General features: G+C 43.3%; 1 protein-coding gene across 1 annotated transcript in view; it reads right to left on the reverse strand.

The window, feature by feature from the left end:
* Positions 1–27,303, reverse strand: part of SLC6A1 (solute carrier family 6 member 1) — a 219,386-nt gene that overhangs the window by 114,229 nt on the left and 77,854 nt on the right. Inside the window, exon 2 of the mRNA XM_066596491.1 lies at positions 18,710–19,122. Within this exon, the coding sequence (XP_066452588.1) occupies positions 18,710–18,947 (238 nt within the window). The 5' untranslated portion in view covers positions 18,948–19,122. The remainder of the gene's footprint in view (positions 1–18,709; positions 19,123–27,303) is intronic.

Here is a 27,303-nt window from a genome sequence, read left to right on the forward strand (position 1 = left end):
ACACACTGCAGAGGGTTGGCACGGCTAGGCAGCGACCCTCTTTAAAAGGGGCGGGGCGATAGCCCACAATGCTGTACAGAAGCAATGAGAAATAGAATCCTGTGCCACCGCCATCAGGAGCTGCACACGTAGGCATAGCAATGGGGAACCTATGTGCCACACACTATTCATTCTGTCAAGGTGTCTGCATGCCCCAGTTAGACCGGGCTTTTTAATTCATAGACACAGGCAGGTACAACTCCCTATTGTGAAGTCCCTGTGGACCGACAGCATGGGTGGGTGCCAGGAAGCCACCGGCGGTACATAGAAATATCCCATTGCATTGCCCAACACAGCTGAGGTAGTAATGTTGTGCGTAATGCAGGTGGGCTTCGGCCCACACTGCATGCCCCAGTCTGACCGGGGTTCTTTACAAGTGGACACATGTAGGTTACACTCCCTGTGGACCCACTGCCTGGGTGGGTGCCAGAAAGCCACCGGCGGTACATAGAAATATCCCATTGCATTGCCCAACACAGCTGAGGTAGTAATGTCGTGCGTAATGCAGGTGGGCTTCGGCCCACACTGCATGCCCCAGTCAGACTGGGGTTCTTTAGAAGTGTACAGATGTATTAAAAACTCCGTGTGCACCTACAGCATGGGTGGCTCCCTGGAACCCACCGGCGGTACACAAAAATATCCCATTGCATTGCCCAACACAGCTGAGGTAGTAATGTCGTGCGTAATGCAGGTGGGCTTCGGCCCACACTGCATGCCCCAGTCAGACTGGGGTTCTTTAGAAGTGGACACATGTAGGTTAAACTCCCTGTGGACCCACTGCCTGGGTGGGTGCCAGGAAGCCACCGGCGGTACATAGAAATATCCCATTGCATTGCCCAACACAGCTGAGGTAGTAATGTCGTGCGTACGGCAGGTGGGCTTCGGCCCGCACTGCATGCCCCAGTCAGACTGGGGTTCTTTAGAAGTGTACAGATGTATTAAAAACTCCGTGTGCACCTACAGCATGGGTGGCTCCCTGGAACCCACCGGCGGTACATAGAAATATCCCATTGCATTGCCCAACACAGCTGAGGTAGTAATGTCGTGCGTAATGCAGGTGGGCTTCGGCCCACACTGCATGCCCCAGTCAGACTGGGGTTCTTTAGAAGTGTACAGATGTATTAAAAACTCTGTGTGCACCTACAGCATGGGTGGCTCCCTGGAACCCACCGGCGGTACACAAAAATATCCCATTGCATTGCCCAACACAGCTGAGGTAGTAATGTCGTGCGTAATGCAGGTGGGCTTCGGCCCACACTGCATGCCCCAGTCAGACTGGGGTTCTTTAGAAGTGGACACATGTAGGTTAAACTCCCTGTGGACCCACTGCCTGGGTGGGTGCCAGGAAGCCACCGGCGGTACATAGAAATATCCCATTGCATTGCCCAACACAGCTGAGGTAGTAATGTCGTGCGTAATACAGGTGGGCTTCGGCCCACACTGCATGCCCCAGTCTGACCGGGGTTCTTTACAAGTGGACACATGTAGGTTACACTCCCTGTGGACCCACTGCCTGGGTGGGTGCCAGAAAGCCACCGGCGGTACATAGAAATATCCCATTGCATTGCCCAACACAGCTGAGATAGTAATGTCGTGCGTAATGCAGGTGGGCTTCGGCCCACACTGCATGCCCCAGTCAGACTGGGGTTCTTTAGAAGTGTACAGATGTATTAAAAACTCTGTGTGCACCTACAGCATGGGTGGCTCCCTGGAACCCACCGGCGGTACACAAAAATATCCCATTGCATTGCCCAACACAGCTGAGGTAACGTCAGCTGGAATGCAGGTGGGCTAAAAATTAATTTGATTACACTGTAGGCGAGGGCCCACAAAAATTGCTGTATCAACAGTACTAATGTACATCCCAAAAATTGGCCATGGCCAGCCAAGAGGGCAGGTGAAACCCATTAATTGCTTTGGTTAATGTGGCTTAAGTGGTAACTAGGCCTGGAGGCAGCCCAGTGTAACGAAAAATTGGTTCAAGTTAAAGTTCCAACGCTTTTAAGCGCATTGAAACTTATAAAAATTGTTCAGAAAAATTATTTGAGTGAGCCTTGTGGCCCTAAGAAAAATTGCCCGTTCAGCGTGATTACGTGAGGTTTCAGGAGGAGGAGGAGCAGGAGGAGGAGGAGGAATATTAGACACAGATTGATGAAGCAGAAATGTCCCCGTTTTGGATGGTGAGAGAGAACGTAGCTTCCATCCGCGGGTGCAGCCTACGTATTGCTTACGTATTGCTGCTGTCCGCTGGTGGAGAACAGAAGTCTGGGGAAATCCAGCCTTTGTTCATCTTGATGAGTGTTAGCCTGTCGGCACTGTCGGTTGACAAGCGGCTACGCTTATCTGTGATGATTCCCCCAGCCGCACTAAACACCCTCTCCGACAAGACGCTAGCCGCAGGACAAGCAAGCACCTCCAGGGCATACAGCGCTAGTTCAGGCCACGTGTCCAGCTTCGACACCCAGTAGTTGTAGGGGGCAGAGGCGTCACCAAGGATGGTCGTGCGATCCGCTACGTACTCCCTCACCATCCTTTTACAGTGCTCCCGCCGACTCAGCCGTGACTGGGGAGCGGTGACACAGTCTTGCTGGGGAGCCATAAAGCTTGCCAGGCCCTTAAAGACTGTTGCACTGCCTAGGATGTACATGCTGCTCGATCTACGCACATCCCCTGCTACCTTGCCCTCGGTACTGCGCCTTCTGCCACTAGCGCTGTCGGCTGGGAATTTTACCATCAGCTTGTCCGCAAGGGTCCTGTGGTATAGCAACACTCTCGAACCCCTTTCCTCTTCGGGAATCAGAGTGGGCAGGTTCTCCTTATACCGTGGATCGAGCAGTGTGTACACCCAGTAATCCGTCGTGGCCAGAATGCGTGCAACGCGAGGGTCACGAGAAAGGCATCCTAACATGAAGTCAGCCATGTGTGCCAGGGTACCTGTACGCAACACATGGCTGTCTTCACTAGGAAGATCACTTTCAGGATCCTCCTCCTCCTCCTCCTCCTCCTCAGGCCATACACGCTGAAAGAATGACAGGCAATCAGCCGGTGCACCGTCAGCAGCGGCCCAAGCTGTCTCTTCCCCCTCCTCCTCATCCTCCTCATGCTCCTCCTCCTCCTCCTGTACGCGCTGAGAAATAGACAGGAGGGTGCCCTGACTATCCAGCGGCATACTGTCTTCCCCCGCCCCCGTTTCCGAGCGCAAAGCAGCTGCCTTTATGGTTTGCAGGGAATTTCTCAAGATGCATAGCAGAGGAATGGTGACGCTAATGATTGTAGCATCGCCGCTCACCACCTGGGTAGACTCCTCAAAATTACCAAGGACATGGCAGATGTCTGCCAACCAGGCCCACTCTTCTGAAAGGAATTGAGGAGGCTGACTCCCACTGCGCCACCCATGTTGGAGTTGGTATTCGACTATAGCTCTACGTTGTTCATAGAGCCTGGCCAACATGTGGAGCGTAGAGTTCCACCGTGTGGGCACGTCGCACAGCAGTCGGTGCACTGCAGCTTAAAGTGATGTTGCAGGGTGCGCAGGGTGGCAGCGTCCGTGTGGGACTTGCGAAAATGTGCGCAGAGCCGGCGCGCCTTTACGAGCAGGTCTGACAAGCGTGGGTAGCTTTTCAGAAACCGCTGAACCACCAAATTAAAGACGTGGGCCAGGCATGGCACGTGCGTGAGGCTGCCAAGCTGCAGAGCCGCCACCAGGTTACGGCCGTTGTCACACACGACCGTGCCCGGTTGGAGGCTCAGCGGCGCAAGCCAGCGGTCGGTCTGCTGTGTCAGACCCTGCAGCAGTTCGTGGGCCGTGTGCCTCTTATCGCCTAAGCTGAGTAGTTTCAGCACGGCCTGCTGACGCTTGCCCACCGCTGTGCTGCCACACCGCGCGACACCGACTGCTGGCGACATGCTGCTGCTAACACATCTTGATTGCGAGACAGAGGAGGAGGAGGAGGAGGAGGGTGCTTTAGTGGAGGAAGCATACACCTCCGCAGATACCACCACAGAGCTGGGGCCCGCAATTCTGGGGGTGGGTAGGACGTGAGCGGTCCCGGGCTCTGACTCTGTCCCAGCCTCCACTAAATTCACCCAATGTGCCGTCAGGGAGATGTAGTGGCCCTGCCCGCCTGTGCTTGTCCACGTGTCCGTAGTTAAGTGGACCGTGGCAGTAACCGCGTTGGTGAGGGCGCGTATAATGTTGCCGGAGACGTGGTCGTGCAGGGCTGGGACGGCACATCGGGAAAAGTAGTGGCGACTGGGAACTGAGTAGCGCTGGGCCGCCGCCTCCATGATACTTTTGAAGGACTCCGTTTCCACAACCCTATACGGCAGCATCTCAAGGCTGATGAATTTTGCTATGCGGACGGTTATTGTTTGAGCGTGCGGGTGCGTGGCGGCGTACTTGCGCTTGCGCTCCAACAGTTGCGCAAGCGACGGCTGGACGGTGCGCTGAGCTACACTGCTGGATGGGGCCGAAGACAGCGAAGGTGAGGGTGTGGGTGCAGGCCAGGAGACGGTAGTGCCTGTGTCCTGAGAGGGGGGTTGCATCTCAGTGGCAGGTTGGGGCACAGGGGGAGAGGCAGGGGTGCAAACCGGAGGCGCTGAACGGCCTTCGTCCCACCTTGTGGGGTGCTTGGCCATCATATGTCTGCGCATGGTGGTGGTGGTGAGGCTGTTGGTGTTGGCTCCCCGGCTGAGCTTTGCGCGACAAAGGTTGCACACCACTGTTCGTCGGTCGTCAGGCGTCTCTGTGAAAAACTGCCAGACCTTAGAGCACCTCGGCCTCTGCAGGGTGGCATGGCGTGAGGGGGCCCTTTGGGAAACACTTGGTGGATTATTCGGTCTGGCCCTGCCTCTACCCCTGGCCACCGCACTGCCTCTTGCAACCTGCCCTGCTGATGCCCTTGACTCCCCCTCTGAAGACCTGTCCTCCTGAGTAAGCGTTGCACACCAGGTGGGGTCAGTCACCTCATCGTCCTGCTGCTCTTCCTCCGAATCCTCTGTGCGCTGCTCCCTCGGACTTACTGCCCTTACTACTACCTCACTGCAAGACAACTGTGTCTGATCGTCATCGTCCTCCTCACCCACAGAAAGTTGTTGAGACAGTTGGCGGAAGTCCCCAGCCTCTTCCCCCGGACCCCGGGAACTTTCGAATGGTTGGGCATCAGTGACGATAAACTCCTCTGGTGGGAGAGGAACCGCTGCTGCCCAATCTAAGCAGGGGCCCGAGAACAGTTCCTGGGAGTGTTCCCGCTCCTGAGCAGGTGTTATTGTAGTGGAGTGAGGAGGCTGGGAGGAAGGAGGAGCAGCAGACAGAGGATTCGGATTGGCAGCAGTGGACGGCGCAGAACTGCGGGTAGACGATAGGTTGCTCGAAGCACTTTCTGCCATCCAGGACAGGACCTGCTCACACTGCTCATTTTCTAATAACCGTCTCCCGCGTGGACCCATTAATTGGGTGATGAATGTGGGGACGCCAGAAACGTGCCTCTCTCCTAATCGCGCAGCAGTCGGCTGCGACACACCTGGATCAGGAGCTTGGCCTGTGCCCACACCCTGACTTGGCCCTCCGCGTCCTCGGCCGCGTCCACGTCCTCTAGGCCTACCCCTACCCCTCAGCATGCTGTATTACCAGTGATTTGATTTCACAGGCAGGAAATAAATTGGCGCAAGACTGCAGGCCAAATATAATTTTTTCCCTTTTTTGAAAACGAAAGGCCCCACTGCCTCTAGTGAATGAATAATCTAAGTTTAATAACTGTGCTGTTTTCCTGCTAATGTGTCACAGAACGTGAGGGTAGCAGAGTTATTAACTGTGGCAGAGCAGGTATTTTTTTTCCCAATTAAGGAAAGCAAATGGCGAAGCCAGGAGTAAAACGTAGCTGGGTGCGTATGATTTTTACAGGTTGCAGACGCAGCCGACACGTGTCCACCGCCCTTAGGACGGACAGAGGCCGGACAAATAGAATTATTTTCCGTTTTTTGGCACCAAAAGGCAGCACTGCGTATATTCTATGAACATGAGAAGTTTAATAACTGTGCTGTTTTCCTGCTAATGTGTCACAGAACGTGAGGGTAGCAGAGTTATTAACTGTGGCAGAGCAGGTATTTTTTTTCCCAATTAAGGAAAGCAAATGGCGAAGCCAGGAGTAAAACGTAGCTGGGTGCGTATGATTTTTAAAGGTGTCACACGCAGCCGACACGTGTCCACCGCCCTTAGGACGGACAGAGGCCGGACAAATAGAATTATTTTCACTTGTTTTACAAGCAAAAGGCAGCACTGCGTATATTCAATGAATAATAACTGTGTTGTGGCCCTGCCTATACAATTCTTTCCCTGCAGTATCAATGGAGGGTGCAATGCTCTGCAGAAGCGATTTTGAGAAGCAAAAAAAAATGCAGCACAGCTAACAGCAGCCTGGACAGTACTGCACACGGATAAATATGGCCCTAGAAAGGACCGTTGAGGTTCTTGAAGGCTACACTCACTCCTAACACTCTCCCTGCCTATGCAGCACTTCTGTCCCTAATGCCGGGTGCAACGGTCTGCAGAGGCGATTTTGAGAAAAAAAAAATTGCCACTGCTAACAGCAGCCAACACACAGCTATCAGTGGCCCTAATAAGGACCTTTGGGGGGTCTTGAAGCCTACACTAACTACCAATTCTTTCCCTACAGCAGCTCCGGTACAAACAGCACTGTCCCTCATCTAACTCACACGGCATCTGAGGCGAACCGCAGGAGGGGCCGACTTTTATGTTCGGGTGACACCTGATCTTCCCAGCCACTCACAGCAGGGGGGTGGTATAGGGCTTGAACGTCACAGGGGGAAGTTGTAATGCCTTCCCTGTCTTTCAATTGGCCAGAAAAGCGCGCTAACGTCTCAGGGAAGGAAGTGAAAATAACCAGAACACCGCATGGTGTTCGTTACGAATAACGAACATCCCGAACACCCTAATATTCGCACGAATATCAAGCTCGGAAGAACACGTTCGCTCATCTCTAATTATAATGTATGAATGATAGACAGATGGCATTAAATTACAGTTAGTCAGAGATAGTGTAATCATCCTGAGACCTCTCTGCCTGTAATTGAAAATGTAATATAGTGTATGGTCAGAAATAAGAACCCATTTGGTAATTCTGGAGCTATCTATCTTTTAACTGTAATTTAGAAAAGAAAGCAATCATTTTTAGGATTCCTCTTTATTTTTCTCTTTTTTCTTCGACTTGTAATGCATTTTAGAGATACATTAATAAAAGAGACGTTTTAATAGTCTGTTAGTGCAAGAGTGGTTGGTGTTTAGTAGGGCTTATAGCCATTGAGGTGTTGATGGTTCATGAGTACAATTAATTCCTTCCTTCCTTCCTTCCTTCTGCTTCCTTCATTCCATATTTATACAGTATAACTCTTATTTACTTTTATGGGAGTTATGAAAACAGCATATGTAGTGACCAAAAAGTCACTACATAATTGCACTGATAGTTCTGAAAAGTTGTATAACTGTGCCTTTAATTGTGTGATAGATTTTACTGATGTTTTATCCTGATGATGGTGGCTAGCATAGAGTTCATGTTGGAGAAGGGTCGAATAGTAGAATAGTTTGAAAATACACTTTCTTAGCCACCAGCTAATCAGCATAGGGCAGGTGGGAGAAGCAAAAGTTATATTAGTTCTTGTAATGTTCTAGAAATGTCAGAAGAGAGCAGATAGTGGTGTAGTGCTAAATTGAGCAGTAGCACTTAAAGCCACCACTTTCAGGACAGGATTTAGAAAACTGTATTGTAAAGGACTTTAGCTCTCATCATTTGGGTGCTGAATAAAAGGGACTTCACTGTTACCTTTCTTGTCTCCCTGGACTCTCTTCCACTGGGAATATTACACTACATCAAGACATCACACTAGGGAGTAGAGACCAGCCCTTACTATCAACTCGCAATCTTTTACTCTAGTGTAGCAAGGTGTGAGAGAGGCATACACCATGATGTACCAAAAAAATAGTGTGGTACCATGTTAGCCAGAAAAGTGTCACAGTGCCACTGGCACCAGGTTCTTCGAGGGCTAAGGTGTGACTCCAGAGTGCCATCGCAAAGTCAGTTTTGAATCACATGATGCACCTATTCATGTTTCAAGTGATCAGGGACATTGAAAGTTAAACCTTTCTATGCTGCTATTTAGCTGAAGGGCTGGCTTGGATTACTGACAGTCAAATGAGCCAGCCAGTAACTTTATTTGAGTTGTTTAGCTGATGGGCTCGCTGGGATGATTGACTGCCCAAACAGCAACTTTCTTATGATATATAAACTGGCTCATCCTTGTTCAGAGCATGGGTTTTACTCCTTATATCCTGTCCATGTCAGGACTCTCAGTATACCTGTCTGTTGTTAGCTTTGTACTCTCTGCATACCTGTCTGTTGTTAGTTGTCAGTGTTCTACACTCTGTGTCCAGTCCTTTTCAAGTTTCTGGTCTGAGTTTCCCAGTATGGTTTTCTGGTCCAGTCCCCTGGTTTGTCTTTTATGTTGGACCTTGCCACGTACAAAAAGTCGGGTTGCCTTTCTTGGGGCAAATGCTATGCTTCATGACAGGTCCAGTGGAGGATGTTCAGAGGGGCCCATTCTTGTCAAACACTTAGTAATTGCCCCTTATCTTCCCAGTCCTACTTATAGGACATCTTCTAGTCCTCCATCTAGACTGCTCCAGTATCCTGCTGTCCTTAGTTTAGGCATCAATTCTCAACAGACATTTCCAAAAAATCTATTTTAAATACTTTTGTGTAAAAAAAAGACAAGTATTATAGGCGTGACCCTTTTTTTGACTAACCAGAGAAATTTCTGCAAGCTCTCAAAGCACAGTGACCCCATCACCAAGCAGGTCGATAAATGAATGCTTGAGCGAAAAGAACAACATTTAAGGTATCAAGATATTTATAAGTGGGATGATACATCATTAAGATAAGGCAATGCAATACAACTGAGTTTTTTGTTTCAGATGGAATTGCAATAGAGTTGATAACTTAGGAGTTCATAGATCTGGAGTCAGTGTGATGGAAGTCTGCAATGCCCATGTAGTGGGTTATATATCTAGTAGGTTTAAGCCCTTGTGTCAAAAACTGGAAGATTCTTATCAACTTTTCCAGTCATTGACATGAGGACTCATTCTAACAATTGGATTTATGACCTGCCACATGAACACACTTGACCCCCCCCCCCACCATCAGACTGACTCCAGATCTGTAAACTCCTAAGGGTCCTTTTACCCTAGCAGATCATTTACTTGTGCAAAGAGTGCTGACCGACAATGAGCATGTCTCATTCTTTATGTCTACACAGGCAGAAGATCTGCTGTATGGGGACAAACGATCATTAGTACTGTCAATCAAGTCTAACATCACCCACTAACAGTAATTGGTGGCGACTGCCTTCTTGACATATTAACAGCATTGGGAGCCAAACCTAAGTAGAGTCCGACGAATAGAGATAAGTGTGAAAAAAAGCACTGATGTTGTCAACAGAGCTGTGGCTGCAGAGCTATGCACCAAGACACGCTGACTCTATCCTATGATGTTTCCTCTTTAAGGTTTCTTCATATGGACGTGATTTAGTCCCGTTAATAGTACAGGCAAAAAAATATAGGACTTTGCCCTATCTTTCTCGAATGTATTTAATACTATTTGCAGGAAAGATAGGACAGGACCTATCTTCCTGATGTTTTTTTCAAACTCCTGCGCAATGGGATGGAGTTTGACAGGCCTGAAAAGAAACAAGAACTACAGGTTCATGCGCAACTATACACCATAGCGGCGAGTGTCGTTGTGCATATGCCTGCGTTTTTGCCCTCAACCTAGCTTTGGCATAGAAGAAAAAAATATTGAATTACTTTTCCTTAATAAACAGATTACTCCAACCTAACTAGTCCACAAATACAATTAACACCACATTTACTTACTAACTAGCTATCTACTTTAACCCTTCACACTCAAAACCATCACAGCATAATGTGTTTTTATGTATTGCAGGTCAATTTATATACCAGATAGTTTTGTTAAACATTCTCAAGCTGCAGCTATGAGTAACTTCAGAATTTCACACCTATTTCCAACTCTACACTACCAGTATGTGCCCTCATTTTAGATTTTCTTTAATGCTACTACAGCGTTCCCCTGAAAATAGGACATACCCAATAATAAGCCCTACCCTTACAATTTGGGGGGGCCTTGAAATATAAGCTTTACCCTGAAAATAAGCCCTAGCTACACTACACTAGAAACCCAGAGGGAGGAAGCCGAACAGCACCTGCTAGGTGAGTATATGACCCCCCCCCCCTTCCTCCGAAAATAAGACTCTGTGCCTCTTTTGGGGCAAAAATTAATATAAGGCAGGGTCTTCTCTTCCGGGAAACACGGTATATGTTGCAAAACCTATTATATCAACCTATCTACCTACTCAAAAGTAAAAAAACACAGGTATTTTAAAAGAATTATAGCAAATCCTATTAAGGCCGCCTGCACACGGGCGGAAATCCCGCGGCGGGATTTCTCGTGGGATTTCCGCCGCTCAAAGCCTGCATAGGAGTGCATTACAATACGCACTCCTATGCAGACGGCCGCGGTTTGGCCGCTCGAAATCTCGCGCGGCAAACCAACCGCGGCATGTCTTATTTTTGTGCGGGGCTCGCAGAGCCTTGCACAGAAACGTCACTCACCCGGCCGCCGGCCCCGGTCTGCGCATGCGCCGGCTGCCCGGCAGCCGGCACATGAAAGAGTCGGGGCCGCGGGGCTCGTCTCTGCAGGCGCTCGGGTCGGGTCTCATTCTCGCCGCCGGATCCGACCCACTCGTCTGCAGGCGGCCTAAGTCTGATAAATGACAACTCTGACAGTATATATGTTTAAAAACTTTAGAAGACAAAAATAAATTCACACAACTAGTTGAAACCACCATAAAAAGTAGTTAACAGAACCTTATAGTCAATAAGCTGGGATCTGAAGTTGAACTGCCACATTACAGCCTGCCTATTTAGTTTAGGCTTAAGAATACAATGAGGAGAATTGAAAGATAATAAGGATTAAAATCAAGTTTACTTGTCCTCCAATCCCTAAAATGATAATAATTACTGCTATCAGGAATATACATGTCATTAATTTCATTGCATGCTGAGGGGCTGCCTGACAAGAACCATTCAATAGAGTCTCAAAAAGTGATGTTTGCAGGTTTACAGAAATAAGAAAGCCTATGAATGTACTGTAGAAATATGTCAGTTGATGCTCAGTATTTTCGTACCATTATGTTACTTACATATTTCATATGTCTAACAAATACTGTAAGTAACACAATCTATCTCTCTTTGCATCCCGTGAAAGTCAGAAGTTTTCAATGTCTTTTGGAAAAAGTTTGAATGTACCACCATTGTACGTTCCCTCTAGTTGGAATGTACTACCCTAGGAAGTACTGAAACTGTTTGCCAGTCTTTCCCTGGGATAATTTCACCCACATTTGCCCACTTTTTATCACGAAGGAAAGCTTACTGCTAGTAATTGCTACAACAGAATACAGAGAAGTGTCAAATTTGGCCCTAATGCCAATAAAGCAGATTTTTAAACACAACTGTTGTCTCCATTGGTCTTATTAGTCTGAGAAGAAGTACAGACCAAGAAGCAATGATTGTAATTGAAGTAGAGAATTGCTTCAGTTGTATGCTGGTAACCCATTTTAGGGGAAAACATTTGTTAATCACACTTTTGATTTGTAGCTACCAAGAGATCACATTTTCTACTAATTATGATAAATGGGCTTTACTGGTATAGCATATTACAGGGAATACAGGTGATCAGCTCATCATCAGGAAGACATCTTGACAATCTATCAATTCTACAGCTTTTATACTAATTGGCCAACCATCATTAGAGAAGCATTTTCACCCTTTCAGAATAGATCACAATACAATTTTAGGTTATCTTCTGGAATTAGAGTCTCAATCTGTAGTTTCTGACTGTGTGATGGTATTTTAACTGCATTGATATGTTCTATGGCCATTATAGCGTTGATATAAAGCTAATAATTATAGTGCATGGGCACAATAATTACATCTTAACAAGAGAGGAGCACATCATTGAATTTTACAGTACATTAGCCAGACAGGAAGTGTTAGCCTTGCTATTATCACTTCAATGCTGCTATGTATGCTGATTGAATAAAGGGAAAAAACATCATTATTTTGGACTCATTTGATGCAAAAACCAGTTGGGGATATAGCTCTCTGCGTGTCAGCTCAACATGCAGGATTATGTATGAGAAAAGTAATGCTTCTTTCTTTTTGCCTGTTGTGTAGTCCTACGAAAGTCACTTGAGGCCAAGGCCAAGTCCTGCTTTGTATTAATGCTAAGAAATGGCAAGCACAATAGATCAGGAAACATACTAAACTGGTGAAAACTCTATAAAACCTTCATATTATATACGAAAAATGTGTCAAATATCAATACTTAAAGGCCTATTCCAGGCTTTTGCGCCTGATGACTTATCCTCTGCCTAACCATTTAGGAAATAGAGCCATTTTTACACCACTCCTCAATTTCCAGAGGCTTAAACATATTTGAACAAACTAACAGAATTATAACTCTTAGGATTATTGTTAAAGGACACCCCAAGATGCTGTTTTCTCCCTTGGGATCCTTTTTACAAGCACCTTCAGTTTCTTCTTTCTCGTTTGTGGGTCTATCTGCTTTCATTTCTGTCTTCAGTTAGTGATAATCTCAATTAGTTTGAGGTCAAATGACTGCCTTAGTCATAGAAGAAAATTCTATTTCTTTTCCTTAAGAAGCTCCTCACTTGCATATCTGGTATATTTTCAATTATTATGCATCTATTCTGTGAAATGCCATCCTATCTTTTTTACAGTATTTGACCCAACATGAGCAGGAAGTTTAACTCTCTACACTCCAGAATTCACCCTGCTATATCTATCTGCAGTCACAATGTCAGTGAATGCCAGTGAGCCAGTACCACGGGCACCCTACATGTCCATTGTATAACAACTTCATCCACTGAGTGTAACAGATGAGGTGGTATGCTTCAGATCATGAGCTCTTTCTTTACTTCTTCACACTGTTCTTTTCCCATCATTCTAGTACAAGTTCATCTTGTTTTACTCAGTCCAAAGAATCTTGTTCTAGGACTGGCTGACTTTTCAGGGTTGAACGGTAGCTCAGTCGATAGTACTATTTCCTTACATTGCTGGGGTCCTGGGTAGAAATCCCACCAACATAACGCAAATAACATCTGCATGGAGTTTGTGTGTTCTTCCCATGTTTGCATGGGTTTCCTCCCACACTCCAAAAACATACAGTAGGATAGAAAATAGAGCCCAATATAAAGCGCTGCTTCATGTGTATGCACCATTTAGATGCAAGTGATTATAGATGTTTTCTAGTGAACTTTATCTGGCCTTTCTGTTCTTGATTGTTTTCACAGGCATCTTGAGATAAACCCTTTGTTTTTACATTCAAGATTGTGTCTCATGATTGCAGACTTTGACCGATGAAAAAGGAGACGTGCAGAGTGAATAAAAAGGCTCCCGAGCTCAGGTTAGAGCTGAACAGAGGAGTATTTTTATTTACTCTATACTTTTCCTTTGTTTATACTAAACCATTCCTTGGTTCCTCTCTAAGGTATGGATACTACAGGTCTTAAGAGTATTCCCTTAACCTTTGGCTCAAGGGGATTGAAGATATGACAGCTGACCCTTTTTTTGCATCCAGCTGTTCACACCAGGTGAGTCCCCTTCTCTTTTACCCTTCTTATTAATTATTTGCTGGCATCATACATTTCCAAAGAGCTGTCCTATTTAAATATATTTCTTCTACTTTGACCGAGGATAGGTATGTCTACCACCTTGTAAGTGCTCTTAGCTGGGCTAGATGTTGTGAAGGGTTTTTATTTTATTTTTTTCATTACCTGTAAAAAGATTCTACGATCATCTACTGTGGTTGTCTTCTACACTCTTCCAGGCCCTTTGGTGTTGTTGAGCTCACCGGTACCTTTCTTCATTTTAGAGATGCACCAAATTTGTTGATTTGGTAACTACTAAAGTCTCTGCTATCTTTCTGATAGATTTTTTTCGCGGCATAATGATGGCTTCCTTCACTGGCATTGACCCCTCTTTTGACCACAAATTGAGAGTTCACGTGAACAGTTACTAAATGTATATTTAACGCTTGGAATCAAGTTTTACTTTTATTTCTTCAATTTGTTATTTAATTAGGGTATAGACCACACTGGAACATGAAACTGCTTATCAGTCAATTGTCCAACTACCTTTGAGGGTACGAAAATGGAGGGACTATGTACAATATAGATGCAATTCTGAAACAGTTAATGCAATAGTTATTTTAACCTCCCTAAATTAAAGCTGACAGTTTACACTTCAGTCATATACTGCTGGCTTTGTTCCATATCCTTTGTGGTGTACAGAGGCTGAATCCTAAAAGTTGTGTTGCTGTTCAAATACTTCTGGGACCAAACTGTACATAGAAAGACCTATATACAGCGTAGAAGAAAAGAGCACTACCTTCACCAACACTTGGAGCACCTGATATTTTATCATTCTCTGCATTATTACTATATACAGCTTGGCATTTTTCTTTCCTGTGCTATATAATATCGTGAGAATTAATTTTAATAGCTTTTCTTTTAATTATAGATTTTATAATATTTTTAGTGAAGAACATACAATATTGTCGTAATTAAGGAAAAGAGAGTTCAATATTTTAATTAATTTTAATATTTTTTTTAATAAGGAGTATACATTTTTATCTTTGGGTTTGATTTGATGTTTTTGTAATCTATTGTAGTTGTTTATTTGCTTAGCTTTAGCCCCATACATTTTTCATCAGTAGGTATATAATACTAGGACAATGCAATAACCCCAAGTGGCAGTTCTTTGAAGTACCACAATGTGGATAGAAAAATCATGGGGTGAGGACATTAAATAGAAATATACTATTCTCTCAAGGAGAAACAGTGGGGTATTTATTATTATACTATTCATGAGGCGGATGAAGAAAATGGAAAACGTTACTGATCTAAAGTACTGAATGCTCTAATACTAGACAACCCTCCTGTAGCCCCCCTCACCTTCGGGAGTATGAGTGTAAGACTTCATTCACATCATGTTTTAACCTCCATCCAGGGGTCCCATCAGAGTATCTGTTTAAAATCCTGAAAAAGCACCCCTGGATGGGAACTGGACTATAACTATCTGGGTCATTATAAAGAAAAAACTGCTGAAACGTAGACCAATGGATTGCAGTTTCATTAGTTTTCCATTAATTTTCAACATTTTGTGCAGGAAAGAATAACTGTTCTTTTCTTTCTGGCATAAAAAGCTTAAAATAAAAGCAAACTTGGTCTTTATTTCAGCAGTTTTCTATAAAGCCCGACATAGGTTCTGTTCTGGTCCCATCTGGTGGTACCATTTTCGACATTTTAAACAGCAAACCTGATAGGGCCCCTGGGTAGAGCAAAAAAACTAAATTTGAATGGAGCCTTACATACAGACTAAGGGTTGCATTCACACAAGCGTGTGCGTACATAGGTGCGCACAAAACTGTGCACCCACGTACGTGCACAAACATGCGTGAATGCAGGTCCGTGCAGCATTGATTTCAATGGGGCCATGGCTGCTTCTGGCAGACCCATTGAAAGCAGTAGGATGCCGGCAATACCTGCAGTGATTTTCAGGATAGGGTTTGAAATAAGCCCTTCCCTGAAAATTAGCCCTGGTTTTTGTAAAAAAAAAACAAAAAAGGGTGAAACAAAAAACTAAATATATATAGACAGAGAGAGAGAGAGAGAGAGAGAAAGAAAGAGAGTCACCTCTTGGCCGCTGCCGTATAAATATTCCCAGCGGGAAGTCCTCTTGTCACTGAACACTGTAACAGCACTGTCACAGTGTTCAGTGACAAGGGGACTTCTTGTGGGGAGTAAAGAATTCCCTGCCACAGCTGTCATGGTTGTGACAGCTGTGGCAGAGGACCGATGGGGCTTTCAATGGGACTGTCACAATGAATTCAATGAATGACCCAGCGCTGCCTGTGATTGGCTGAGCGCTGTGACCAATCATAGGCAGCACTCAGCTTTCATTCAATGATTGGCTGAGTGCTACCTGTGATTGGCTGAGCCCTCAGCCAATCAGATACAGCCCTTTCAGAAGGCGGGGATTTTATATCTCACCTGCTGAAAGGATTTAGAGCAGTGCAAGGAGTAGACGCTGCTGGACACGCCTGAGCCCCGGCAGCTGCTGAGAAATGAGTATGTATATATATTTTTTATTTTTAACACATTCTAGGGATGATTTTCAGGGAAAGGCTTATATTTAAAGCCCTTCGCCGAAAATCCCTGCAGGGCTTGCCAGGAACCCATTGCTTTCAATGGGGCTGCAGAAGCGCTGGTCCCATTGAAAGCAATGAGAGAACATCGCAATCCCCAGCCACAGCTGTCACAGCTGTGGCAGGGGATTCTTTACCCCCTGCAGGGATGAAGAAATCCTCTGCAACAGCTGTCACAGCTGTCATAGCTGTGGCAGGGAATTATTTACTCCCTGTGGGGAGTCCCCTTATCACTGAACACTGTGACAGTGCTGTCACAGTGTTCAGTGACAAGGGGACTTTCTGCTAGCGAATATTGACACGCACCACGGACCTATGGTGCACGCATGTCCTATCTTTTACAGGTGCTCACATTTGCACGCCTGTAAAACATGACATGTGAACACACCATAGGGAACCAATGTTTCTATTAGACGCTTGGTTTTGTGCATATCTATGTACACACATGCTTGTGTGAATGCACCCTCAGGCCTCGGCCAGACGGACGTTTTTTGCCGCGATTTGCGGATCGCATGACGGATGCGCATCCGCAAATTGCGTGATCGGGGCCGAAAAATCACCGGAAAAATCTTCTCCTAGCCGCGTTTCCTTTGAAATGGGCCGGAGCACAGGAGCGCTGTCCAGCCCATTGAATTCAATGGAGCCGGCAATACAGCCGGCTCCATTGAAAGCAATGGACTGCCGGCGAGCGCAGGATGAATTTTCGGGAAGGGCTTAAAAATATAAGCCCTTCCCTGAAAATCATCCAAAAATGTGTAAAAATGAAAAAAAATATATATACTCACCTTGTCCCCGCAGACAGAGTTCAGCCGCGGCCGGCCGGCAGTTCTCCTGAACTGCTCTGAGTAGTATTCCGCAGTCGGGTATTTAAAATCCCCGCCTGCTGAATGGGCTGCCTCTGATTGGTCACAGCCCTCAGCAATCAGAGGCAGCTCTCACTCACCCATTCATGAATTCATGAATGGGTGAGTGAGTGCTGCCTCTGATTGGCTCAGCGCAGGGACCGATCAGGGGCAGCTCTCAGCTATTGAATGACAGGAGAACTGCTGGCCGGCCGTGGCTGAGCTCCATCTGCAGGGACAAGGTGAGTATATATTATTTTTTAATTTTTACACATTTTTGGATGATTTTCAGGGAAGGGCTTATATTTTTAAGCCCTTCCCGAAAATTCATCCCGCGCTCGCCGGCTGTATTGCCGGCTCCATTGAATTCAATGGGCAAACATCATTCTTCTCTGCCACAGCTATTACAGCTGTGGCAGACGAGAATGATTTGTGTAGTATATGTTCTCAATGGGGTCGGCGCTGCTGCTGCCGGCCCCTATTGAGCGCATATACAGAACACAAGGAATCGCAGATAGGCGCGATCTGCGATTTCTGTTCTATAATTTATCGGACAAGCGCATAAAAAGTGCCCATGTGTCCGATACCATTGCAAAGCAATGGTTCTATAAAATCGCCGGCTGCATGCGCATGCCCAAATCGCGCGAAAAATCGCCCGTGTGACCGAGGCCTAAGGCAAGTTTCAGACAAGCATATTGTAATAAGTCCATAGTACTGATCCATATTATGGACATTGTTCAGATAACATTACAACTGTATGTTATCAGTATTTTGACTTAATATATTTTGTTTTCTAGTGGGTAAATAGAAAAGAATTGCAATAATGAGGCAAATATGAAAAAAATAGGTCATCCTGCGTTTTTAAAAAAGAACAGCCATGAAAAATACGGCCATGTGAATAGATACGTAGATTTACATTAGCTCTGTATGTCAGTCTGCAAAACACAAACCAAATCCGGAGCTAATATACACTCATCTGAACGTTGCCTAAAGGCAGAGAGACTGCAGCTGCATTTCCCTCCTATTGATCTACTATTTACTGCATAGATCAATAGATGTATTTTTTGAGGACTGTAAAGTTTTCTGACATTTACTTAAAACTACAAGCTGCTTGGAGGGGATGAAGATATCAATTTCTCATAATAAGATAAAGAACAAAGTTTTTGGAGCTTTGATTTGCATTTATGACATTTACTACCTCTATTACTCTCCTATCCAGAAATCTCTGACCATGAACATATTGTAAAATTTCCTATTGAAGGAAAGTTTTGACTCAGACACATGAACATATATACAGCCTGAGTTCTGCATAGTAGATAAAACAAGTTATAACATAAAAAATACGTACTACAGCCTGTGTTTTATCATTCAAACACCAATAAATGGAATATTGTTTTTTTCACTATTACTAAAACACTTTAGTGTTAATAAATACATTTAGGAGTGCCTTACCTCCTCCATTCTTTCCGCACAGGTATGGAAATCTCCATACATTTCCTAAGCCAATTGCATAACCCACACAGGACATAAGGAAATCAAATCTTCCTTTCCATGTATCTCTCTCGGGATCTTCTGTTCTCTTCTTCTGCACCTTAACGACTAAGGTCTTGGGCTTATCATTTGTGATTGGTGCTTCACTGACCTCTGTAGATATTTGCCCATCTGCAACTTTAGTTCCATTTGTTGCCATGTCTCGTGGCTTGGAATGGCAGTGCCTGGTACCCAGACGAGAAATTTCAGCACCAGTCCACGTGGACAGCAGTTTCGCGGCTCCCTTTTCCTTCACTAGGGTTACAAAGATGATTTAAAAAATCCCTCTGTTGATGGTTGCAGATCCACGCCAGATTATAAGATTAGATGTTGAGCTAAAAAAAAACAACAAAAAATGTTTAAATGAAGACATCATAACAGTGGATTTATTATTTTGTGTACTTTTAAGATGAAAACATTACAGGCAGATTTAAAATACGTTGTCATAGATAGTAAAGACCCTAAAGGGGGTGGCATGATAGAGGGATTCTCTCTTTAGTTTTTTTTATGTGTTTTTATTAAGCTTAATTTGCAGTAACAAAAAAGAAAGCATTGTAAGGACACACATACACACGTGTTCAGAAGACATGCAGCAGGAAGAGATGTTTTACAAATGTAATAAGCTCATATTTTACAAATAATGCAAAAATATATTGAAATGCATAAACAACAGCAAAGAACTAGAAACATGTGGCTAACAAGAAGGCTTCTTAAAGTATAGCGTACATAAAGGTTTTACTTAATGAATGGATTACTAAAATGTAGTCCAAGGCAGACCAATATAAGAAAGAGGTCAGTTATATGTTCATGCTTGTCTATTATGGTTCCTGTCATTTCTTTAGTCGACCTCAGCCATTCCGCTAGGGGTTTTATAACCAAAGGGAAATAGTGGCAGTAAGAGACAGCCTTAATGGTTACCATTGGATATGTAAGATGTTAGAATTGTAACCTGGATATTAGAACTGTGGCTAATGGGAAAGAATATAGTGCCATTATAGAATCATAAGCAGCTTCTGATATGCCAAATGTAAATAATACAATGTCTAAGTAACCCCAGTGGATCAAGTCAAATGTCTTTTCTGGGAGAGAAGTAAAGAAGGCCTTTGAGTTACCACAACATAGATTATAAAGTTTAGAATTCTATGAGTTCCATCTGCTGAGTATCTTCTTTTCATAAATCCTACCTGATTCTGATCAGAGAGGGTAAAATATCTGCCAATCTTGTTGCCAAGATTTTGGAGTTGAGTTTTAGATCTGTATTTAATAGTGAAATGGGATGAAATGATAGTAGCTTTCAATTTCTCTATGGAATTTGGCTTGTTTTTGAATATTATTAAATAAAGAGAGGAGAGAGTCAGTTATATCCTTATGTTATAAAGCACGTCTGTCTTTGCCTCTGGATGAAGTACAAACCCAACCTGCTAGATTGCAGGAATAGGAGCTTTAATCCCATGCAGTATTTTTACCATCAGCCTGGATTAAACCTCAGGACCAAGTACCATAAATTTGCGGTGCTTGGTCCTTAGTCGGGTAATTGGCTCATATGGATAATATTATTAGAAAGGTGCAGTCCCAATTCTATATTTTTGCATGTGATTGTTGCTGCCAAACTGATAAAGTGGCCTCTATTGTGTGCTTTATAAGCATAGCATACAATAGAAATATTGACATCAGGTGTACAGTTATCTTTAACATAGTCACCAAGCGCTGAAGAGATTTTTATGATATTTACAGGAGACCGAAGTACATCATTATTTAATTTCCAATAGAATTTAGGAGTGTTATTATATACTTCATGAACAAGGAGATTGGGGCATGATCTGACCATGTGCTTACACCTATAGAAGATTGTAGAACTCTTTGATGTAACATTTTGTCTGTAGAGAAACATATCTAAACATATCTATACGCGAATATGTTTTGTGTGGATGTGAAAAGGAAGTGAAGTCCTTCTCAGTAAGGTATTGCAATTCTCCAAATATCTTAAAGATTCTCTTTCGGTGTTATCTGGTATAATTCTGAAGGTTTGTCAACAGCGGTAGGGATAATAGAATCTAATGACGCCACATAACTTTGTTGAAATCACCAACAATTAGGAGTGTTCCTGTTTTAAACTGATTTTATTTGTTTGAACAGTTTGATAAAAGCTGGTTTGCTTCTTATTAGGTGAATTAATGAACTCCAGAGTATATTCTAGATTATTGTAGATAACATATCTACCTTGTGGGTCAGTGGAGATTTAAATGGGAGAGAAAGCTAAAGAATTTTTAATCACAATGGCCACACCTTCTTTTTTTCTTAAAGGCCAAAGCCACAAAGATAATTGTAAATTGTTGGTGTTTAAGTCTCGAAATATCTGCCTGGTTAAAATGAGTTTCTTGGACACACAAGATGTCTGTCTGGCAAAATGTAGCTTCCTTCCAAAACTGTGAGCGTTTGAAGGGGTTATTAAATCTCATAGCATTAATCGAGGTTATTCAAAATAGCAAAACCAATTTGTGAAAATATATTGTGAAAATATAGTGTCTTGTGTGTAAAGCCAAGGGTTAGCAGGAAGCCTATGGCCGCCTGCAGACAGCCAGGTCGAGAATTGACTTCAATGGGGTTCGTTACTCGAAACGAGCTCTTGAGCATCGCGAAAAGTTCGACTCGAGCAACGAGCACCCGAGCATTTTGGTGCTCGCTCATCTCTAATTATGAGCTATTGAGAACACCACCACTTTTAGAGTTCACTTTCAATGGAACTTCTTAGATTGCTGACTGGCAAGCACTTGGGTATTTATGTCAGCCTCATTGAAATGAATAGAGCACTGCCCTTGCATGCTCAGACAAAACTTATTCTGATGTCACTGAGGAGGAAGAAATGACCCCCGCAGTGACAGGCAGATAGGGACATGGGAAGCCTGTTCTCGAGATTGGTGAGAGACCCCGCTGATTCGCAAGTTATCCCATTTACTTTAAATAGGGGATAACTTGGAATCTTGGTACAACCCCTTTAAGGAGATAATTATGCTTGCAAGGTTCAAATGGAGGAGAGGAGGAGAATGACCATATCAACAAGATGGATGGATACAATTACAGAAATCATACCAAAGCCAAAACAAACCAAAGGACATTTTGGATAAACTGTTTAAATGGTCACCAGGAGCAGCTTTATTAACACATTTTTTGGTCTCTTATTCTTGCAAACTGTTGGTGAAATTACAACAGTGGGCAATCTTGATCAGGAGACTGAATGTTCTTCATTATAAATGACTTGACCTTAAAGTGCTACTCGTGAGGTGCAATTTCCATACAGAGCATACTAAGACAGATAACATACTTAGTGATCCCTATATTGATTAAATAGATGCTTTGGTCCAGTCCGCCATCATCCCAGATGACCTGCAATGTGACTAGTGTAAAGCCCCATTTACACGCAACGATTATCGCTCAAAATTCACTCACACAATGTCTTTTGAGCAATAATCGGTGTGTGTAAATACTACCATCATTTGCTTTTCGTCCAAAGGATGATTTTTGGTCGCATTTAAAATCCACTGTTTAGCCGGATAGTTGATAGCAGGAACTGCATGCTGTGATTCTCTACGGGAGCCCCGATAACATTGTATTCAGTGGCAGTCCCACAGCAGAACAAAGGGGCTGTATGCAGAGAACAGACCACCTACTGTTCTCTGCATACAGCTCAGGGAGGCTCATTTACATGCAAATGTAGCTAATAAGCTACTGATGGGCATTAGTGCCAATTAGCAGCTTATGCAAAATGATTGCTCAAACTGCCATTCTCTTTATCTTTTGAACAAATTTTGAGTGATTATCTTTGCGTGTAAATGGGGCTTAAGCCTCTTCTGCCCCAAGCACTTCCAATAACATTCAGACAGTTTCCTTACCATACAGAGATAGCTGTCAATCACTGATAGGACTGCCCATTGGACCCCTAAGCTCAGAATGAAAATACTTTAAGTTTATATAAGGCTTGGCCATGGAATCACAGATCTGTTCTTTGGTAGACATATTAAGCCTGCATGCAGAACATAACATACTGCTTCCATTTTCTATTGAGTGATTTGTAACATTTACGTCTCAATACAACTTAGAAAAATTAAATCTTAGTGGAAATGTTCGTGCAGCCAACAGTTTGGTAAATATTGCTGCTCACATTCTATCACAGCATGTGACTGCTAAAGCAGACAGAAAACAGTGGGAGTTTAATTAAAGATGTTTTATTGAAAATTATGATTTAAATGGGAAAAAATCTACAAGAATACATGTTGGCCTCAACTTTTATTTTCCATATATAATGCATTCTGTAAGCCTTTAGACGCTTTCACTTTTTTAACATTGTTATGTTGTGGGTTTGTGCAAATATAAAATAAAAATTCTAGTTTTTCCCATTATTCTGCACTCAGTAATTCCTAGTGACAAAGTGACGATAGAATGTTAGAAATCTTTGACATTTTTTTAAAAAAAATATCATTTTGCATTGACATAAGTAATGTACTTAGTATTTAGTTGAAACACCTTTGACAGTGATTACAGCCTCTAGTCTTTTTGTGTATGATACTACAAGCTTTGCACACATGGATTTGTGGGTTTTTTTTTTTTTTTGCTGTTTTTCTCTAAAGATCTTCTCAAGCTCTGTCAGTTTGGATGGGGGTCGGTCGTCTGTGGCCAGCCATTTTCAGGTCTCTTCGGAGATGTCCAATTGGATAGAAATCAGGGCTCTGGTTGGACCACTCAACAAAATTCACAATGCTGTCCCTAAGCCACCCCGGTATTGTCTTGGCTGTGTACTAGGGTCATTGTCTTTTTGGAAGGTGAACCTTCTACCCAGTCTGAGGTCCCTTGTGCTCTGGATCAGGTTTTCATTAAGAATATCTCTGTACTTTGCTCCATTTAGCTTTCCATCAACCCTGGCCAGTCTCCCTGCCCCAGCCGCTGAAAACTCCCCCAGAGCATGATGCTGCCAGCACCCCACTTCACTGTAGGGATGGCATTGGACAGCTGACAGGTGGCAGTGCCTGATTTCCTCTTCATGGGTTGGTTTTGGCTCTGATTTGCATTGTGAGCAGTGAGACCTTATATAGACAGGGGTAGGTCATTTTAAATTATGTCAAATGAGCTTAATTTACCACAGCTGGGCTCCAAAGGTGTAGAAACATCTCAAAGATGATCAAGAGAATTGGAATGCCCCTAGAGCTAAATTTCAAGTGTCATACAAAAATGTTAGTTTTTAAATTTTAAAAACTTAAAGTTTTCAAACATTCTGTTTTCACCTTGTCATTATAGGGTATTGAGTGCAGAATGACCAGGAAAAACCTGATTTTTTTAAATTTGCACAAGGTCACAACATAACAAAACATAAAATAGTCAAAAGGTCTGACGACTTTTCAAATAGATTTTAAGTCTCTGTGTTTTTTTATGTTAAAACAATCATGAAAACTTACTAGGAAGAAACTCCTTTGTGGTCCTTGGTCTATTAAATACAATAAGTCTTACATCTGCTGAAGTAAAAACAATCTACCCACATATTATCATTTGTACATTGATTTAGAGTAATTTTAATTACATTAGTCCTATGTTTAAAAGGGTTATCTCTTGAAGACAACTCCTTTTCAAATGGAAGCCAGAGATCTAACCCCTGATGACTAGCTGGTATTCCCAGAGGAAGCTGAATCTGAAGAGATATTTGGAAATGTTGCATTATAAAACCGCTTTCCATATGGGCCAGTTTAGTAAGCCAGGTTCACAAAGCTCACAATAGTTTCTCATGTAATGGGGCAGTGAAACTTACTCCATGATGTCCAGGCAAAATCCTTGTTAGCAACTTTGTTTACATACTCATCACATAGTGAGGACCTATACCCCAATACACTGTGTAGTAAAAATCAATCTGCCCTATGAAGCACTTTTGATTTGTTTTTTTAATGGTATATCCATGCAAAACCATATAAAAAATTCCAGTTAATACCAGAATAAGATTCACCTGACTCAGTCATATCTTTAGCAGACCTTTTTTCTTTTATATAGTCAAGAATAAATGGCAGGAGCTTGGATGATTAAAGGTAAAAAAAAATATGACAGAGAATCGACATACATCCCGAAGACGCGTTTCAATCTTTCCCGATCTTAATGACGATCTTAATCCCCTCTTTTAATTACTTAGTGTAAAATACAGAATAAACAGTTCAAAATGAGGTTATTATTAAATCGGATTTCACAACAACACAACAAAAATCCTACTATAATATAACCTTTATTATCGTAAATCCTATTAAAATATTCTAATATTAAAAGGCACATATAATCACCTGATAGTCAAGACTTAGAACAAAAGTTATATCCAAATCAACAACAAAAGTTATACATACATCATTATATAGTCATCCCAACACATTTCCAGATACAATAAGTGGGTCATTCAGGGTGCTTTGTAGTGTGATCAGAATCTCATCCTACTTTCAGGCATGGCACCACAAAGTTCCCTGAATGAGCCATGTATTTTATTGGGAGATGCGTTGGGATGACCATATGGTAATGTTTTTTTTGTGTAGCATGCAGGAAATTATAGGGACATTGGCGGGTCTCCACTGAGAAGTGGGGGTGTCCTTCTCAGGACGGCAAACCTAATTTTAGCCAGGGAGTGCTAGGTCCCATATAGAGACAGTGTTACATTATAATACCCCCATTTCATACCCCTGCTCCAATCTGATGATTCCTTGAAACTACGAGTAACAAAAAGCACATCATATTGGGTTTTGCATCTTGTGCCCTAATTATTATGCCTGGCATACCACACTTAGTTGAATATATCTGGAGATTTTTAGTGAACCTTGTTTTCTGTTGTTACTTTTGACCTGGGATATTGAAATATGATATAATAATAGTTATAATATAGTGGGTCTTTGGTTATCACACAATCTGGCTCAACACCTCTTGTTATATTTGAAAGTGGCTCACAAGATAGAAAAGGCTGGGGACCTCTGACATGTACTATACAATGAAATATTCACAACAAAGACAAACAGTCAGCACTTCGACCATCCAGAAGGGCGGGAGAATGAAACTGGTACCCATAATTCGAAGAGCCACTGTGCTGCTCAGCAATGTATCTTCAATGGCAAGGGCAGGAAAATGGGGTGAAGTTTGAAGTTGCGTGCTACTAAGCATAATGTATATTGCTTAGTATGCTGCTCATTATGCTTAGCTAATGTATTGATTTGGATGCAATAAATTAATAGGATTGTACTCATGGCGAGTTCTGCATTTTGTTTTTGTTTTTTGCTTTAAAACTATACAGTGAAATATTCATTTTTACTGCATTGCAAAGTAACAAATTCAGTTTTATGGTGAGGTCATTGTACCTCTTATAGAGCCACTATTCATTAAAAGCCATTTTTGCTATCGGTATGAGTCATAATAAAATACAGCTCTACACTTTACAGTTGATAAATCCATCATTCAATGAAAATAAAAAAGAATATGCTGAAATAATGTAAAATTGTAGAGTTGTTTAATGGAACAGAAATCCGTAGCATAAGAGAAGATTTAATTCCATAAAAGCAGAGCCAATTGTATAAAAATCAGGATTTTCACAATGAATGGCAAAAAATAATTTTTGGTAACATACATTTTGTGGATTAGCGTGCAGTAGGGGTGAGATGAAAGAAATAATGACTGTAATACCAGACTACATAACATTTGTCTATAGTCTGTAACCATGGAGACACATACCGTATATACCGGCGTATAAGACGACTTTTGAACCCCGAAAAATCTGCTCTGCAGTCGGGGGTCGTCTTATGCGCCGGTAATACAAAAAAAAAAAATGTAAAAAAAAAAAAATTATTACTCACCTCCCCCGGCGTTCTGTCGCGCTCCGGCAGGATGTCGCTCGCTCCGGCAGGCTGTCGCTCGCTCCTCGTCCCCGGCGCAGCATAGCTTTCTGAATGCGGGGCTTGAAATCCCCGCTTCCAGAAAGCTAATACACACGCCGGCAGCCATGACATCATTGAATGGCTGTGATTGGCTAAAGCACACGTGGCTTCAGCCAATCACACTATTCAATGACATCATTGAATGGCTGTGATTGGCTGAAGGCGCACGTGTTAGCAATCACACCCATTCAATGATGTCATTGAATAGTGTGATTGGCTGAAGCCACGTGTGCTTTAGCCAATCACAGCCATTCAATGATGTCATGGCTGCCGGCGTGTGTATTAGCTTTCTGGAAGCGGGGATTTCAAGCCCCGCATTCAGAAAGCTATGCTGCGCCGGGGACGAGGAGCGAGCGACAGCCTGCCGGAGCGAGCGACATCCTGCCGGAGCGCGACAGAACGCCGTCGGAGGTGAGGAATGAATTTTTTTTTTTTCTCCACTGTATACCGGCGTATAAGGTGACAGTTGGGGGGTCGTCTTATACGCCCCGTCGCCTTATACGCCGGTATATACGGTAGATCTTAATTGGAGCTGGAGAAATGAACATTAAAGGGGTTGTCCCGCGGCAGCAAGTGGGT

The sequence above is a fragment of the Eleutherodactylus coqui genome, chromosome 3, assembly GCF_035609145.1.
Source record: "Eleutherodactylus coqui strain aEleCoq1 chromosome 3, aEleCoq1.hap1, whole genome shotgun sequence".
NCBI classification, from domain to species: Eukaryota; Metazoa; Chordata; class Amphibia; order Anura; family Eleutherodactylidae; genus Eleutherodactylus; species Eleutherodactylus coqui.